The sequence below is a fragment of the Dromiciops gliroides genome, chromosome 4 (assembly GCF_019393635.1).
Source record: "Dromiciops gliroides isolate mDroGli1 chromosome 4, mDroGli1.pri, whole genome shotgun sequence".
Taxonomy (NCBI): domain Eukaryota; kingdom Metazoa; phylum Chordata; class Mammalia; order Microbiotheria; family Microbiotheriidae; genus Dromiciops; species Dromiciops gliroides.
In genome coordinates this window covers 482,272,988-482,291,683 of record NC_057864.1, presented here as the reverse complement: position 1 = coordinate 482,291,683, position 18,696 = coordinate 482,272,988, and the positions used below count along the sequence as shown (strand labels likewise).

Below are 18,696 nucleotides of genomic sequence, written 5' to 3'. Positions count from 1 at the left end.
GCTTTTCCTGGTACCTGAACTGCCTTATAGGCAGAAACCCCCAAATCTTTGTCACAGTTCCTGAAGGGCTTCATGCGGAGAACATTGGCTTGTCAGTAAATTAGTTGAGTTGCCTGGGGTCTAGTTGAACATAGATAATATGTGTGTACTCACTGACTTACTGTAGCCAGAAGCCAAGTATTAAATAGTGGTAATATTGCAGAATAGCCTGGGTAAAAAAACTTTAGATCTTATACTTTTTTCCACTTAGGTCAATAGTCAGTGTATGTATTTGATGAAAATTGTGTTCCTGAAGATTAATTACAATGAGTTTTCCTAATTTAATAATTGATAATAATTGATAATTGAGTACTGTATGGTTCTACAATTAACATTGTCAACTATGGACTTTGTATTTCAGGATATGGAAAAAGAGATTACTAGAGCCCTGGGCTGTGGCCCCCAAGATGAGATCCTAAGCAGTGCTTTCAAATTAAGAATCACCCGTGGGGATATACAGACCTTGAGGAATTCTCACTGGCTCAACGATGAGGTCAGGTTCCTCCCTGTCCCCCATCCGTCGGCCCTGTGCCCCCCCTTCCCCCTCACCCCCGACTATCACAATGCTTTGGTGGTTTTGAAATACAGCTTTTAAAATTTTATTCAGAAAAAAAAGCCTGGCCTAAACCAGAGAATCCTCTCATTGTATCTGAATGAATATAAGCCTATATCCCACCCCACTCATGCACCCCTACCTGGCTTGGAGGAGCCACTTTGGGACAGAAAATTCAGGAACAGTGCCTGGCATTGGCACAGTGCTGGGGATTTGACCCATTCATTAGGCTGCCTGTTCAGTTGTCCCCCTGCTCTCCCTCTTGGCATCCCTCTGCATGCTCCCCAGGCTCTGAGTCATCTTTCTTCACCCTTTCACAACGCACTCATCCCCTGCTTTTCCTTCTCAGCTCCCACTCTCTTTTCCATATGGCCTAAGCTGCTAGACTCACTGAGGTTTCCAGAGGTTATGGATAGAGAAAGGGGCCTCAGGGCCCATCCAGTCTGCGCTCTCCTTTTGTAGATGAGGGCATAGTGAATGGACTTGCTTCTTCAGGGCCTCATGCTGCCCCTTCTCAGGCTCCTTTGCTGGGTCGCTGCCCTACATCTCTTGACATGAGTGGGTAGGTTCCCACTTAGGACCCCCAGGCTCTGTCCTGGTATTGCTTCTCTTTGGGAATCAGTTTCCAGTTGTGTAGCCTATGTCTACATCTCTATTTTTTATTTATTTAGAATTTTTCCCCACCTTACATGTAAAAACAAATTGTAACATTGATTTTTAAAACTTTGTGTTCCAAATTCTCTTCCTTCCTCCCTATCCCCTCCTTAAGAACTCAAGCAGTTCAATCTAAGTTATACATGTGCAGTCATGCAAAACATATCAGACAAAAAAACTTTAGAAAAAAAACTAACAACAACAAAATATGTTTCCATCTGTATTCAGATATCATCAGTTCTTTCTGTGTAGATGGATTGACTTTTTCATTCTAAGTCCTTCAGAGTTGTCTTGGATCATTGCATTCCTGAAAATAACTAAGTCATTCACAGCAGATCATCTTACAGTATTGCTGTTATTTTGTACACAGTACATTTCACTTTGCATCAGGTCGTGTAAGTCTTTCTGGGTTTTTCTGATAGCATCCCGCTCATCTTTTTTTTTTTAAATTAAATAGTAAACTACATTTATATAGTACTTTAAATTTATTTATTTATTTATTTTTTCTGTTACGTGTAAAGATCTCAACTTTTGTTTATACAAGCTTTCCAATTTCAGATTTTTCTCCCTCCCCTCCCTCCCCTAGACAGCAGGTAATCTGATATAGGTTATATATATATATATATACACATAATAACATTAATCCTATTTCTGCATTAGTCATGTTATAAGAGAAAAATCAGAGCAATGATGAAAAACCTCAAAATAGAAAAAAACAACAGCACCAAAAACAAAAGAAATAATATGGTTCAATCAGCATCTATACTCCACAGTTCTTTTTTTTTTCTTGGATTTGGAGATCCTCTTCTATCATGAGTTCCCTGGAACTCTTCTGTACCATTGCATTGGTGAGAAGAATATAGTCCATCACAGTAGATTAACACTCAATGTTGATGATACTGTGTACAATGTTCTTCTGGTTCTGCTCATCTCACTCATCATCAGCCCACGCAAGACCCTCCAGGTTTCTCTGAACTCCTCCTGCTCATCGTTTCCTACAGCACAATAGTATTCCATTGTATTCATATACCACAACTTGTCCAGCCATTCCCCAATTGATGGGCATCCCCTCAACTTCCAATTCCTTGCCACCACATAAAGAGCAGCTTATATAGTACTTTAAAGGGAGATTTCCTTACAAAACACCCATGAGGTTGCTTATTGCAACAACAATAATAGCTAACATTTTATAGTACCTTATACCTGACAAAAGAATTTTCTTCACAATAGCTTAGCAAAGTTAAGTACCACCACCACCATCACCATCACCATCCTCATCTTACATTGCTTTTGCCTCTGCTTCTAATTTTTTCCCAGTTACTATTGCTAACTGTGTTTCCTTCTATCCTATTTACTCCCCATGATATTTACTCTTGTCTATCTTCTTTTACCCTTTCCTTCCTCAAAAGTGTTTTGCTTCTGACTGCCCCTACCGCCATCTGCCCTCCCTCCCTTCACTCCTCCCCTCTTATCCCCTTCATGTCCCACTTTCCCGAAGGGCAAGAGAGATTACTATACTGAATTGAGTGTGTATGTTATTCCCTCTTTGAGCCAATTGTGATGAGTGTAAGGCTCATTCACTCCCCCGCTTCTCCCCCGTGTTCCCCTCCCACTCCATAAACTTTTTCTTCTTTAATGTGAGATACTTTACCTCATTCCACCTCTCCCTTTCCCTTTCTTCCAGTGCAATCCTCTCATCCCTTAATTTTACTTTAAAGATGTCATCACAGGGGCAACTAAGTGGTGCAGTGGATAGAACACTGGCCCTGGATTCAGAAGGTCCTGAGTTCAAGTCTGGCCTCAGACACTTGACACTTACTACCTGTGTGACTCTAGGCAAGTCACTTAACCCCAATTGCCTCACCAAAAAAAAAAAAAAAAAGAGGTCATCATGGTATGCCTACATCTCTAGCTGTAATCTCACTCCTGAGTCCCATACCTATAGAAATGAATGATCAAGCAAGAATTTACTAAACACTGGCTGTGAGCTAAACTCTGGGCATACAGTCCCTGCTCTCAGGGAGCTCCCTTTTATTGTTTGTTTCTTTTTTGTGGGGCAATGAGGGTTAAGTGACTTTCCCAGGGTCACACAGCTAGTAAGTGTCAAGTGTCTGAGGCTGGATTTGAACTCAGGTCCTCCTGAATCCAAGGCTGGTGCTTTATCCACTGCGCCACCTAGCTGCCCCGGGAGCTCCCTTTTAATGAGGGAGACAACCATGAAGAGGTTTCAGGCTAGAAGTCATGGAAATATTCCCTGCACCTTTGTGGGCAGCAGCAAAGCAGATCATAATGTATCTTCTTTGAAGCCATCTGCATCAATGAAATGATACCTGTTTCTGGTGTTGAACCATTTATAGGTGCCAGGGACTTTGGCATCATCTGTTAGTTATCTCTCCCTGTGGGTCTCAAAGGCATGTCCAAATAAATAGGTCTAAAACAATTCATTACATTTCTTCAGACCCTGCCCCTTTTCCAGACTTGCCTACATCTGTTGAAAGCACCGGCTTTCCTTCTCTTACACAGATTCACAAATGTCAGTGTCATCTGGGGCTCTTGTCCCTTTCTCCTCCACAGCTTCTTAAACCCCTTCCCCTTTCCCCACTCATACAACCACCCTAGTCCTGGCCTGGCCACCTCTTGTCTAAATTGCCATGGCCTCCTGGTTAGTCTTCTGGCCTTCAGCCTGACCCTGTCGAGGCGATCTACCACAGAGCTGCCAAAGGAGTGTGACTGACCAGGGATCCTGATTGTCTCCCTTAGCCTGGCCTCTAACTCCCTCCATGGTCTGTCTTCAGCCTGCCTTCCCAGAGGCATTTCCTGCTCCTCACTGACCTCTAGCTCTTGCTTAAAGCAGCATCACACGTTCTCCTCACCTGCTCTCTTTCCTTTTTGGTGCCCGTAGGTGCTGCATCCCCTCTTGATCTTCCTGCCACTCCAGACCATGCCATAGCTAGGTTAATGCCACCTCTGATCTGTTTGGTTCTGTTCTCTCTACCCCTTGGTTCACGTGAGCATCTTTGCCTCAGACTTCTGCACCTGTTGCCTTTCTGATCCATCTGTCCCGCACCAGGACTTGGCCTTGGGGCTTTGCTTTCTGTGCGCCCAATTCCTAGCACAAAGAAGCTCAGTAGCTGTTTTAGTGAATTGAACTGACCTTGCTCAACACACTCTTTGGTGACTATCACATTCTAGAAAATCTAAAGGGATTCAAAGAGTGCAGAGAAACAAGTTGTGATTTTTTCTCCTCCTTTTGTCCTTTTCCCAACACTTTTTCTATCACATTTTCCCCCTCTTCTTTCCCCTTTTGTCTTCCCCATTTGGATCCATGCCCTCTTTGTATTTCCTGCCTTCTGTGCTATCACTTAGCCATGAATTGTTATTGACTCCCATTTCTGGTTCTCTTGCCTTTTGGATCCCCATTCGTACACACTTTCCTCCCTGAGTGGGCTTGAGTCAAAGCTGAAGGCACCTGAGGGGCCCTTGTGATGGGCAGGGTTTGGCCCTGAGCTTTCATGTGGTGGTGGGAAAGAACATTTTCTCCAGTTTAAGCTTCTGCTGATCTCCTTTTTTGGCATTTTATAGATCATCAATTTTTACATGAACCTTCTGGTGGAGAGAAATAAAAAGCAAGGCTTGCCAGTGCTTCATGCCTTTAGCACGTTCTTCTACCCCAAACTGAGTGCTGGTGGCTATCAGGCCGTGAAGAGATGGACCAAAGGGGTGAACCTCTTTGAGCAAGAGCTTATTCTGGTGCCCATTCACCGCAGGGTACACTGGAGCTTGGTGGTGAGCTGGGTTTATTTTTTAAACTCCTTTGAAAGTATTCCCTTTGCTATATCGGGCTTAATGTATTGTGTATGATAGGAACCCTTCTGGGACAGTCGAGGAAGAACTGTGCGCTGGCTACTTAGTGACCTGCGGGAGAGACACTTTCTCTGGAAAGTGAACAGTGATAAGCACCACTGGCACAGACACATGTTCTCTCTTTCAGTTTCATAATTCATTTCATTCTGCTCTGTTAAAGGCCGAAGCTTTGGCTAAGTAGAACATTTAATCCTTGCCTGTGAGAAACTTAAAATCGAAGGGGGACAGGATGGGGGGAGGGCTTAATGTACTTGGGAGGTTCCTAGTTTTCTTTATTCCTTCAGAACTGAGTGAAGTTTTCTACTTCTGGTACAAGTAGAAGCTGATGGTTTCTGGCTTTTGATGTGTGTTTTTTCCATTCCAGGTGATAGATGTGAGGAAAAAGACTATTAAGTACCTGGATTCCATGGGACAGAAGGGCCACCGAATCTGTAACCTGATGCTGTGAGTACAAGCAGGCTGCCTGCCTCCTAGGCCAGAGGGGCAAGCATGCCCACCAAAGAACAGCTCGCTCTTTGCCAATCCAGGCCTCTTCAGCCTTATGGATGAAAAAAATCACCAAATGTTTGTTTTCGATTTAAATCTTAGAAACATCGCAAGAACTGGTTTGTCTTATATGGTAGGCGACCCTAACCCATCATCAGAACTCACCAGACCTGAATTAAATGTCTTTGGAATTAGAAAATACCAAGTTTTGACTAGGGAGGAGCTCCTCTCTGAAAAGAATCTGGGAACTCCTGTTAGAGGTTTGGATAGAACATGGTCAGGCCGTTGTCTTCCTTAACTTCATGAGAAGTGGCTTCACATCCCTGAGGCTTCATCTAGGTCCAAGTCCTGCTCAGATCAGCTTTTTTCCTCAAACTACATGTGTCTTGTTTGAGGCAGTGTTGTTCCCAGGCAATTACTGCGTGGTTGAAAATAGGGAGTAGGTAGGCAAGTGTCCCCATTGGTAGTTGTGGGCATCAGCCAGCACACTATGTCTCCTTCTGAGAGGATAAATTATCTAGATGGTCCCCCTGACTTAAGCCCTTGATAAGTATGTCAGGAACAATATCCTTTGAAAGCATCTTTCACTGTTGGTAGCCACGCATGCTTCTGCTCTAGTTTTCCTCAGGGCTGGATAGAGAGATGTCCCTTTCACAGATACTTGGGGATCTTGGCTCAGGGCCACATACTCTCACCACACCTGAGTGAATAAAGACAAAGAGTCACTGAAACAAACATTGTTGTTTCTCTCTTTGCTCTGACCCATGAGCTGTCAGAAAATTGGAAAGAGCATCAAGAGAGTTCATCTGCCCATGTCATCTTCCTTCTGTTGTGGTACCAGGGCCAGGTGGCCTTGATTTGAACACTCAAATGACAGGGATGCGGCCTTTCCCATTTTTGGACAGCTCTAACTCTTAGAGTTCTCCTTTGGATGCAGCCAAAAGCTGCTTTGCTCCAATTTCCACTCGTTTGTCCTAGGTCTGTCCTGACCTGATCCAGAGCAAGTTGGATCCCCTTTCTCCATCATGATCCTTCAGATGTTTGATGATCGCTTTACTCACCTCTTTCCACTAGACTTAAAAGCAGTTCTTTCAGCTTATCCTGATTGTAGGATCCTAGATCTAGCATGGAAGGGACCCCCGATTTGGGGACTTGCTAAAGGTCACCTGGGTGGTAATTATCAAAAGTGGGATTTGAACCAGGTTCTGTATTATGGTTTACAGTCTCTTTAACATCCTCTTGATGTGCATAGCCTATTAATGTCCCTTTTCAAATAGGGTCCTCAGAGCTGCTCAATGCTCTTTGGTAGGCACCTTCTCCCCGGCACAGCCACCGGGGAGCCAAGCCAGATAAGCCCCCTTCATATGAGAAAACTGAGGGGCCTCCTCCCAGGACATGGTCTTTCTTGGTCCTCTTCTTCCAGACCTCTTCTGCTGGCCATTGCCCCAGCCATCTGCCTCTCATTCTGGGCACTCCTCTTCCTAGTGAAACCTGAGATTTGAACGAGGGTTTTTGGCTGCCTCCTGCTAAGGTTGTGATTAATTAAAACCCCTAATACTTTTACAAATGGACTCTTATTGAGATGCATGCCTTCCAGTATGGACTGGGACACTTGATTTTGTTTCTCCTAATGAGTGGACTTTACCTTTATCCCTGTTTTGCCCTGTGTTAGTTTTGGGCCATCATTTCAGTTGGGATGATTAAAAGTATGAGACAGAGACATAGTTTCTGGGTAATGTAATCATTTTATTAATAGACCAGCAGGTTGTTAATAAAAGGACATCTATTGGCTCTGTCTCTTAGACCCAAGACCCCTAGTGGTGGTAGGTGGGGGGGGGGTCACACAGTTCACATACCCATCCAACTGTAAGGAGGTCCATCCCATGGCAGTCAAACCCAACTGGTTGGCACCAGTCAGACCCAGCTGGTTGTGCAGAGCCTGTCATCTAGTGGAACGGCTCCCCCTCCTAGTCTGTGTTAGCCACACACGTGATATGCTCATTTATGGTTTCTGAACAAGTTCTTTAGAAAAATGTCAGAATAGGACCAAGGATTAGAGACCTCACTCCAAGGTGACCTTGCTCTGTTATCATTTGCCTAGTCACGAAATTCTGCATTCTTCCAGTGCAGGTCTCTAGCTTGGGTGCAAGGTTAGTTTGAGCCTCAGTTTCCTTATTTGTAGAATGGGAATGACACCTGTGATACATCCTTCCTTCACAAAGCCTGTTGTGAGGCTCCAGTGAGAGAAGGGGGAATGGTACTTTTGAGACCTTATTAGGGTGGTTGTTGAGGCTCTCTCACATGTCTGGCTTCATATTAGAGCTAGGCCTTCCCTCCAGAAATCACTCTGTATTGATTTTATATTTTGTGGATAAATATTTATGAGACAGACCTCTTCCTCAGCTTCCCCTTCACATACACACACAGACACAGACACACATATATACACGCACCCTCTTTTCCTTGAGGTTGATCAATAGTCAGGAAATATTAGAGAGGATATAGTTGTAGGTCTGGACATTCACTTGCAGTATTCAGTGACATTTATTAGACCCCCATCATATTCAGCACACTGTTAGGGCCTAAGATGGAGCCTGAAATAAAAGCAGTGATCCAGTCTGGATAGTAGGAGGTAGCTAGGTCATGGACTCTGGGCTCTAGAACTGGCACAGGTTGGCTGACACAGTGCTGCCACCCCCATTGTAGTACATCAGCAGGCATTGGGCAAAGGCCCTAAGTGTGACCACAAAGAAAGAATTGAAACATTCCTTGCCCTTTAAGGAGCTTGCCTTTGGTTGGGAGGTTGAGAAACACTAGGAGGTGTCAAAAGTGAGATTTGGATCCAGCTCCTCTGACTTTGGAACCACTGCTCTTCTCACTGTTCCTCAGGGTGTTGGCCTTGGAGAGGTGCAGTTTGAGCGAATGCCAGCTGAGTCAGTGGGTTTGGGGTTATTCATTTAAGAAGTTTGCTAGTGAAAGAGAGAAGAGCTTTTCATAAGAGGATAAGGGAGAGTCTGAGCTTATTTGTAAGGAGTGAGGAAGGAGCCAGTGAAGAGAGGAAAACCAAAAAAGGAATGGCAGCCAGGCCTTACAGAAGGCCCAAGGCATTGGTTGGAGACCGTCTGAGCTTCCTCTCAGAAGTGGGGAGAGAGGGAGCCTCCTGACCGATGAGGCTGCCTGTCCATTTCATAGGAACAGTGTGGGGAGTGGGAAAAATAACAGCTTAGTAAGAGCTCAGTAAGAACCATGACTCCAGTTATCAGAGTGTAACATTTTTAATCCTTGCATCTGTTAATGTCTATGGTGAATTACGGGATTTGGATTGAAGGCTCTAATAGTTGGCCCAGCTTGGCTGGTTCTAGAACTTTGAAAGTGTAACGACTGGAATGACACCACCTGCTGGAGACTTACAGCGCCTGAGGGCAAGATACGTGGCTTTTCTTTGGTGTCAGGAAGTGTCTGCTTGTGGGAGGAAGAAGGGCCGAGGCTGGCTCTCCTGCTCTCTTGCGGGAGGACTCTCGTGGAGAGCGGAGCTAAAGATGCTCTCTCCCTTTGATAGATAGATGTATGTAGGCCTTTCTCTTCACCGAATTCTTATTCTCCTTAATAAATGCTTAAAAGTCTAACTCTTGCTAAAGCTTCTAATTTATTGGCGACCCCTCATTAGATATTTTAGACAGACTAGCTAGAATTTTATCCCCTTACAAAAGGCAACAAGTATCATTGACATTTATTTTATTTGCTGTATTTTGTGATAGGCCATGTTTATTTGTGGGCCCAGGGCTTCATAGAGATGGTATCTATTGCTAATTAATGTTCCCTCTTAGAATACCATCTATGCACAACTCTGGTCAATACCCAAGTATACTGTCCCTTCCTGGTTGCCTTTGGCAGTAAGTGGGCAGAGTCCAGGAGACCCAAGTTCAAAGCCCATTTGGTTATTTAACTACAGGAGTGTCCTTGTAAGTCATTTAACATCCCAGATTCCAAATAGGTAAAATGAAGGGATATATGTTATATAGGGATAAAATAAAAGACTTAATCTGTCTCATGGTGTCATATGTAGCTAAGTCGAATGTTAGAGTCGGAAGCAGAAAGACGTGGATTCAAATCCTGAAGCTGGCTACAGTCAAACCACTGAACCCTCTTAACATTATCTCTGAAGTTGGGGAGAATATTTCCTAGAGTATGGTTCTCATGAAGCTCACATGTATGAGATTACGTATGTAAAGGTCTTTGTAAGTCAGCATCCTCAAGTGCCTGGTGCGTAGTTAGGGCTAGAGCCTTGATAAATCCTTGGACTGGATAGTTTTGTACTTTGGTTCATCTGTTTCTGTGCCATACACTTCTAGCAGACTGTGAGCTCCATGATGACAGGAACTCTGTTTTATTTCAACTTTGTTTCTCCCCTTTTAGCCCTCATTCAGCCCCAGTGATTTTGTACAACATAGGTTTATAATGACTTGATATTGGTTGAACTTAATACAGTTGACTCGGATTGACAGGAGATCCAGGGAAGGAAATGATATGCATTTTGATTCCTTTCATCTGTGTTGGAGGAGAATTTATTTTGAGGACCAAGGGATCTTTAACCATAATTGTCAGTATCTTTGGTTTCCCATTTTTTAAAGTTTTACCCAGTAATATTTCTGACTTACCTTTTTCCCAGGGCTTGAAAGGGGGAAAATGATCTGTTTAAGGATGTCCTTTTTCTCCCTGCCTAATAGGCAGTGAATTTCAAGAGGGCAGCAGGTATATCTTGTGGCATAGTTGTCATACATCAGTACACACAGGTGAGTAGTGTTCATATTGAGGATCCTATTAAAAGGGAAGTATCTGCTGGTTTGTTTTCCAGTTCTCTGCTGGGCATTTGTTGTTTTTGTTGTTCTCAGGATTTCTCCAAGTCTTATATAAATGTAAATTCTTTTAGAGTTCCCCTGGTTGTATGCATATCTGAGCCTGCTGGAAGTGTTTGATAAATGTTATTTATTCACTCTCAGACTGCTAGCTTGAAATCAGTTCATTCCTTCCTTATCTTGGCCATCTTGATTCGCTTTCTCTCTAGTCAGTGGATGCTGCAGGGAGGTTCAGCCTGTAAGTGCCATCTTCAGCCCCTTCTTCCATAGCCTCAGCAGCCACCAGCATCTTAGCTTTAGGACAGGACAAGGACTGAGTGGCAACAGATAGGTCAGCGTTGGCTTCGTTTTCCTTCTAGAGATTTGGACCAAATTAATCGGGCAGAAAAGCCATTCCATAGTAGTGTGTGCACTAGATCGTGTAGATGAGGTTTTTCTTCTTTCTGGTGTCTCAGCTCCTTGTAGCATTCATAACGAGGAATTGGTTTGGGGAAGATGCGCCTATTCCGACCATTGGAGCCCAGGCTGCTGAGATTGATTGTTTCTCTGTTCTTGTTTTCAGCCGCTATCTACAAGAAGAGAGCAAGGCCAAAAGAAACAGAGAGCTGGTTCCTGGGGAGTGGACTCTGCAAAGTGCGAAGCCCTGTGTAAGTGACCAGGCTGGGCACTGGAAAGGCCTCTCGTAGGCAGCCAGAGCTTACCAACCTCCCCTGGTCATCTTGTCTGTGAGTGAGGGGAGTGCCTTGGACAAGCAGAGAGATGGGGGGTGATCAAGAGCACCACCTGCCTCAGGACCCTCTCCTTTCCCTTCTCACTCCCCAGGGTACTTCGGACATAGCAAGGGCTGCATCCGTGCTTCTGCATTCCTTCGCTCACTCGTTCGTTCCATTACGCTTTTGGAGTCACCCCTAGCTTCCTCTGTTATTAAGTTCACACGAATATACTTTTCCACTTGAGCCAGCTCTCGATTATTCATAGACTTAACCAAGCCCATTGGCTTTTTGACTTCCCTGGAAGGGTGCATTTGAACTCTTTATAGTCCTGTTGAGTAACTTGAAGGAGAGGTGACCTGCTGATTTGAGTAGCAGCTGTCTCCTTTTGAGCATGGGAAGTTTTCCTGAAGCAGGAGGCTGAGTCTTGAGTGCAAACATACTATATGAACCTGTGGATTTCCCATACTTGTTCCTTTTCCTGTCCTGCATGCCCACAGATCATCCTAAGTTAATTAATGTTTCGTTTTACCTCCTACTTTGTCAGAGTTGACCTAACGCAATGTCTACTAGTGACCACATTGTGTCTCTACTGAATGATAACAGGCCCCGACCCCAGCCCATTTGGAGTAAGTCCGAACCACAGAATGAGACAAAACCTGTATATAGCAGCCCTTCACCTTTGAGTTGATAGATTGGAAAATGAAGCTTTGAGATTTTCAGGCATAGGAAAGACATGTTGAGTAATGTGTTAGCACTGGAAAGAGGCTTTGAATGGGAAGGATGTGGGGGGATGGAAAGAATACTGGCTTTGGAGTCAGAAGAGCTGAGTTTGAATTTGCATGGATATTTGGCCACAACTTTGTGGCTTCCCTGGGTATTGAACCTCTGGCCTTTGGTTCATTAGCATCTTGATAACTTGAACACTTTGGTTTCAGAGTCATAAATAGTTAAAAGTTTAGCAAGAATCCTCTCTCATCCCCTCATTGTCACTGGCTCTTATTCAAGTCTGTTTCCCCTGATTAGGAAAGGATGGGGCAAGCTTAAACTACAATCTGGAAGTGTCATGTTGTGGTATGACGGTTTCTATTTAAGCCCTGTTTTCTAGTGCTATTCTAAAGCTGGAGTTGGGGATGGAACATGAACAGATTTAATTAATTCATTAGTTACCTTGTTCCGGGATGATGTTGTCTTGTCCCTTTTGTTTTTAGGAGATTCCTCAGCAATTGAATGGAAGCGATTGTGGAATGTTTACTTGTAAATATGCAGATTATCTCTCTCAGGACAAGCCCATCACCTTTACACAGGTTTGTGAGGTCCCGGCCTTCTTCTGCTTGGTTGCTATTCACCTCTGTGTCCTAATTCCTTGTCCATGCAGCTGTTGGTCACTGGATCTGTCTTCAGCTTTTTCTTGGGTGTGGTCACCAGCAGAGAGATTTCATAGAGCCCAGGTGCACACAAGGGGGCACTTCTTTCCCATTGCTGTTCATTTTAAAAATAAGTTTTTATCGATGTTTTTGGTTTCTTACATTACCATAGTATCCCATATATCTTTTCCTCCTTTTCAAGAGTCATCCCATAGGATAGAGAGGATTTTTTAAATCATGGCTGTTCATGCTTAGCCAGAGAAGAGGCACGTGGGTAAGCACCCATGATGGCCAGGAAGAATTTCTGCTGGTCTGAGGATTCTGAGAATTGGGCAACAAACCGAAAATCTTGCCAGAAGTTCCCTCCTCTTCCTCCTTTAGTCTGTTTAGGGTCTAGAACTGGAAGAGACCTTAGAAACCATCGCATTCAGCTCCCTCATTTTTCAGATTAGGAGACTGAGGCAGAGAGGAAAATATAGGCTTGCAGTAGGGATAAGTTTTGTCCCAGAGTGAAAGGGGAATGGGCGGCCTCCCCTTCACTGGACAATCACTTACTTGTCGGGTATGACAGAGAGAGAGAGGGGATTATTGGTGGTGGTCTCTGAGAGAAGTGACTTTCCCAGAAGCCCCCAGGTGGCAAGAGCTGGCGTTGAAGCTCACATCTTCTGACCCTCAGTCTAGTCCTCTTTCTTCTGCCCCATGGGGTCGGGAAAGCCCTTTCTGCGTTTGAAGGGGACCTTGGAACTCGATGCTCCAGTTGTGGCAGGTACGGATCACGTTGGTCTCAGTGGCATTCTGCCGGTTAGCCATGTGGATCTTTAGATGTGGTGACTAGCCGTTGAACCACACTTTGAATGAACAGGAACACTTCGCTCCCCGGCTTTTCCAGATAACCAAAAGCTTAGCCTCTTCCAGGCCTGGGGGGAAAGGCTAGTACTGGATAGTGCAGTTTTCTTAGAATTCTTTCCAAAGTGGCATGAAAGACCCAGGAATCTTAGCAATTGTCCCTACTTGTGTGAGATACTGTGTAATGTCTCGGGTGATTCCTTGCAGAATCAGATGCCTCACTTCCGGAAGAAGATGGTGTGGGAAATCCTTCATCAGCAGCTGCTTTGAGAACGCTGCTCTTGTTCCCTGCAGCTGCTTGGGATGCTCCCCACATGGCTCCATTTACCTCATGCCTCATGAGTTAGAAAGTTCCAGCATCGCTTCTGCTGCTTTGCAGGTACCAAGTTGCAAGGCCTGCATGGAGGCGTCTGGAGCCTCGGCCTGGGGGTGCAGAAGACTGAGCGCCCACCTGTAACTCTGTGCCCTCTTGCAGAATCCTCTGCTGGGCAACCCCTAAGAAACAAACACTAGTTTAATGTGTGGTTAAAAGACATTGTTTTTCTTCAAGAATGTAGGAAATGCAGGGTTTACTCTGTGTGTATGTGTCTATGTGTGTGTATACGTATCTATATATAGAGGGTGTGTGTGTGTGTGTGTGTGTGTGTGTGTGCGCGCGTGCGTGCGTGCGTGTATTTTTCGTGCTCAAGAACTGGGCAGAGGCTATGCTTGCCCACTCTGATGAAACTCTAGATTCACTTCTATGGATATTTATTTCTGAAAAGACTATTCATTGAGCCACTCCCTCTATCTGGGTCTTGGTGTTCATTACCATAGGAGAGGGGAGGAGTGGAGGTTTTTAACTTATACAGCAATGGCTGCTACCTTGGAGTTGGAGGGAGCTCTCTTAGGGAGGACCGAGAGACAGATAGACAGACAGACAGACAAGACAGACAGACAGACAGACAGACAGACAGGTGCAGGCACTGTGCTTCCAGCTCCTCCCTTGGCCCCAAGCCCTAGGGGCAGGAGGGCTGGCAGGCAGGTCACTCCAACTAGAACCCAGTGTAATTGCAGCTGCTCCTGTCTGTCCCTCCCCTCCCCTCCCATCCCATCCAGAACTCCTGCCTGCATAGTCACTCACTTCCAGAACACTGACTTGATTAAATTATGGAGACTTTGTTTCCCTTTTCTGGAAAGGAAGACATTTGGCTTAGGTCCTGTAACTGGATTTGTAATTACTGTGAACCCCCGATTGTCAATGCTGTCTTTCAGCTGACTGGGGGAATGTCCCCAAGTTAGACTAGATGGCAAGAATTGTTTATTTCAAGAGAGACTATCCAAGGTAAAGCTATTTTTCTCAAAGTTTCTTTTTTCTATATAAAACAAAAATTAAGTTTTGTACTTATTTGGATCTTTTTTTTTTCCTGAGCTGAAATCTGTGAAAGAGCCTATTACAAGGCTGAGGTTGTTGTTGAATAATCTATTTTACATATGAAAGTTTGTATTTAACTTGTTTTTTTAAATTTGAAAGCATCCAGATGTGCTGCTTCCACTTTCTGAAGATTTGAAGGGATATTGGTATAAGGAAAGATCAAAACCCATTTTGCAGTATCTAGTGCCTGTGGTATGTGTCTTTCCCCTGTGTAATAAAAGGTTGCCTGGCCAAGAGCCCTGGTAAATCTATGCTGAAACGGTTTTGCTTATTTCCATAACAGCTTGCTTTGGTGCCTAGAGATAGATAGGAGGTGCCTAGTGTGACAATCTGGCGTCTAGTGTGAAGTAGTGGCCGTGGCCTCTCTTCCCTGTGCCCTCCAGAGTATGAGTGTGGGTGCACAGAGAGCTCCTCCCAGCTGCACTGGCTGATTGACCTTCTGCTGGCTGGCACCTTCTCAGTCCGCACACATTCTACTTGGGTCTCCCATTTCTCTAGGCACGGACTGGGTGCATTTCCCCAGCTTGGTTGTTCTTCAGCGTTGGGCCTGTCAGACTCATTGGCTCCAGGTCTCCACCTACTCAATCTTTTGGCCCCATTTGAAGTATAAATGGACTTTTAAAAAGTTTCTCCTAGATATATTTTTAAATACTAAATTTTTATTGATGCTATTTGTTCTATCACAGCCATTTCTGGAGACAGTGTCTCTGCCCCCTCCCCCAAAGTGAATACAAACATTTCTAAGCAAAGCCAACTCAGTGCCTGCATCTGATAGTGTATATACCATTTCATATCTGTATTTCCCCACCTTCACAGAAAGGGTAGGAGGTGCATCTCTTCATCTCTTCTCTGGGACGGAATGGGAAGCAGAGTTGAGTGCAGTTACTCAGCATTGTACTTTGTATTCCTTCACTTATTATATTGTTGTTGCTGTGTCCATTGTTTGGTTTCTGCTTATTTTGTGATGTCTCAGTTCACATTGAATTCTTCAACATCCTCCATTTCTTGTGGCATCCATTTGTTGAACTATTCCCTATCAATTGGCATACGTTTTGTTTCCAATTGTTTGCTACCAAAAAAGTGTTGCTGTGAGACTTATCGTCAGTGATGGGCCTGTTCTTGACCCACAGGGATCTCAGTGCTGGCATACCTGGGTCAGCTCATGGAATTCCAGATTGTTTCCCAGGAACCCTGGACCGCTTCACAGTGTGCCTGTCTCCCTGTCCCTAGAGCCTCCAACATCCATTATTTCTGAATTTCATCATCCCTAGTAATTTACTGAGTTGGAGATAAAACTTCAAGAGTTGTTTTGCATTTCTTGTATTAGTGATTTGGTGTAGTTTTTCTTAAGTTTTTCCCAGCTCTGTGGATTTTTTGAAAATTCCCTTATTCACCCCAAGTTTCTCAAAAGATTTATTGATGCCCTTCCCACACATGCAACCAGCCTCCTTTGTAACAAAGGGTTTACTGACAGACAGCATATGTACCATTCCACACCCATAGACCCCTGCCCCCTGCCTCCCCACTTCTTGGGGGGGGGGGACAGTTCTCATTTCTGGGGTCAAGCTTGATCATTATGTTTACAGTGTTCCATTTATTCTTCCCATTTATGTCGCTGTAGGAGTTCTGTTCACTTCATCAGTTCACAGAAGCCTTTTCCTGTTTCTTTGAATGCTGATACTTGCCTTTTCTCATAATGCAGTGATATTCCATTGCGTTTATGCAGTTTAGCCATTTCCCAGCTGGTGCCCACCCCCTTTATTCCCCATTCCTGACGTCACAGAAGGTGCTGCTATGAGGCCTTTCCTTTTATCTGACTTCCTTGGGGCAGTTGCCTAGCAGGAAGATCTCCAGGTCACTCCCCCCACCCCCATGGCCCTGTGTAGTTCCAGATTGTTTTCCTTAATTGTTGGACCACTTCACATGGAGATAAGCTACCCATTAGCTTCTGATAGCCCCAAAAGGTCCCTTTCTCCTGCCCCAGCAGACCCTGCCTCCTACCTCACCTTTGTTAGCTTTGGTTCCCAGGGCCCTAACTTTCCCCCCTCCAATGTGCACTTCTGCCCTTTCACCTCAGAGCCCCTCTCTCCCCTCTCTGTAGGGAACCAGCCATGTCAAAGAAATGGTCATTGGCACAGCAGTGGGACAGTTGGAATTTGGAGCTCATTTTCCACAAAAACAAGGAAAAGGTAGTCTACTTCACTTTAAGCAGAGGCCCCCTTTTGCACTGTCCCTCCTGTGCCAATGAAATCAGAGGTGAAATCCAGCCAAACCAGACTAAGGTCCGAAAGCAGCTTTTGTGAGATGGTCTTTGCCTCCCCTAAGAGCATCATCCCTATGGGAGAGCCAACTGGCCAATGAACTCTTGGGAAACACACTAGCTGTCATTTGTCAGCACTTTCCCCCTTTATTCTTCATGTAAGACCACTGGGGAAAGGAACAGTGGATTCTGGGTCCGTTGAGCAGCTATGTTATCACTGCCCGTGCAATGTGAGAAGCCATTAAGTCCATATTCAGGAATAAATTTGAAAGACCCCAAGTCTTTGGGCAATAGCAGGGACTTCTATTTTAAAACCTGTTTTCAGATTACTTTCATTTCCAGATATGTCTTCCCCTCCCCTGCCCTCTGAGCTATCCTGTAAAGGAAAGAATAAAATGGGGCGGGGGGGGGGGAAGCCCAGAAAAATGTGTACTCCTAAAGAAGGAGGCTGCTGGGAGAGGCACTGAAGCTGCCTTCTCCCCTGTCCAGTGTTTTCCCATCACGGAGATCAGTTTCACACAGCACTGATTTTCAGCAGCAAATCGACTGCTCTGCAGGACTTTTACCAGCAAATGCCATTTAAAAATCGATAGCTTTAAAAATCAGCTCAGTTTTACACCCAACTCCATACCTGTCTCTGACCCTGTGTGACCGTGGAGAAGTTTCTGTCTGAACCATAAAGTTCCTCATCTGTAAAATGTTGATCATCACACCTACCTCACAGGGTTGTTGTGAGGCTAATGGGAGATTCTGCCACTGAAGTGTGGGTATATGGGTGGACCCTGGGTGAACTTTTAAGAGACCTTGGACTAGAGTCACACCCAGTGTGGATGGGTGGAGATCAGCATTGCTGGAAAGAATACTCTATATTGAATAGCAATGGCATTATCACTATGGGGGGGGGGGGGGCGCGCAGCAGTGGAAATATGGCAGAGCTGAAGTCAGTCCCTGCTTTGCTGCTTACTTTTTCAGTGACCTTATCGAACCTCTCTGGGGCCCCAGGTCCACATGTGTATAATGGAGGGATTGCACTAGACAGCTCCCCATATGGCTTCTCTGGTCTTCCTCAATGACTTCATCTCGGGGTCGCAGCAGAGGCTGATGACTTGTACCTACCTCACAGGGCTGTTGTGAGGATTCATTCGGAGAATGTGTTGAATGTTTTGCAAACCCTAAAGCATTATCTCCTCTGAGCCCAGTCCATGGCCCCTCTGTCTCCTCATTTCAGCAGTGTGCCCCTGGCCCTCTGACTCTGTGCGTCCATCCTGCTCCTCCCTTCAGATTCACGCCTAGGTTTCTTACAATGGCCATTCGGAGTACTCAGAGGCTCTTGGCCTCTCCTCTCCCCATCTCCCACCTGCCTGGCCCCACCCTCGTCCACCCTTCATCTGCCTGTCCAAGTGCAGACCTGCTCAGCTTGCCCATCCTCTTGCTTAGAACTCTCAGGAGCAAATACAAAAGGCCTTTCGCAACCTAGTTCCCTCCTGCCCTTCCAGTCTGCTTACACCTTGTTGCCATCAGGTGCTCGTCAGTCCAGTAACACCAGCCTCCTGGCTGTCACATAGACAAGACCCTCATCTCTTGGCTCTGGCTGCCCCCCAGGCCTGGAACACTCCCTCTTCCCCTCTGACTACTGATCTCTCTGGC

The 18,696-nt window shown here is 45.1% G+C and overlaps 1 protein-coding gene across 2 annotated transcripts in view; it reads left to right on the top strand.

Annotated features, from left to right (window-relative positions):
* SENP2 (SUMO specific peptidase 2) overlaps positions 1 to 15,040 on the top strand; it is a 42,675-nt gene extending 27,635 nt beyond the window's left edge. For both annotated transcript variants that reach the window (XM_044003930.1, XM_044003929.1), the window contains 6 exons: positions 401 to 532; positions 4,829 to 5,032; positions 5,475 to 5,554; positions 11,015 to 11,099; positions 12,374 to 12,469; positions 13,583 to 15,040. In XM_044003930.1, the coding sequence (XP_043859865.1) occupies positions 401 to 532; positions 4,829 to 5,032; positions 5,475 to 5,554; positions 11,015 to 11,099; positions 12,374 to 12,469; positions 13,583 to 13,645 (660 nt within the window). In that variant the 3' untranslated portion in view covers positions 13,646 to 15,040. The remainder of the gene's footprint in view (positions 1 to 400; positions 533 to 4,828; positions 5,033 to 5,474; positions 5,555 to 11,014; positions 11,100 to 12,373; positions 12,470 to 13,582) is intronic.
* Positions 15,041 to 18,696: the final 3,656 nt, after the last annotated feature.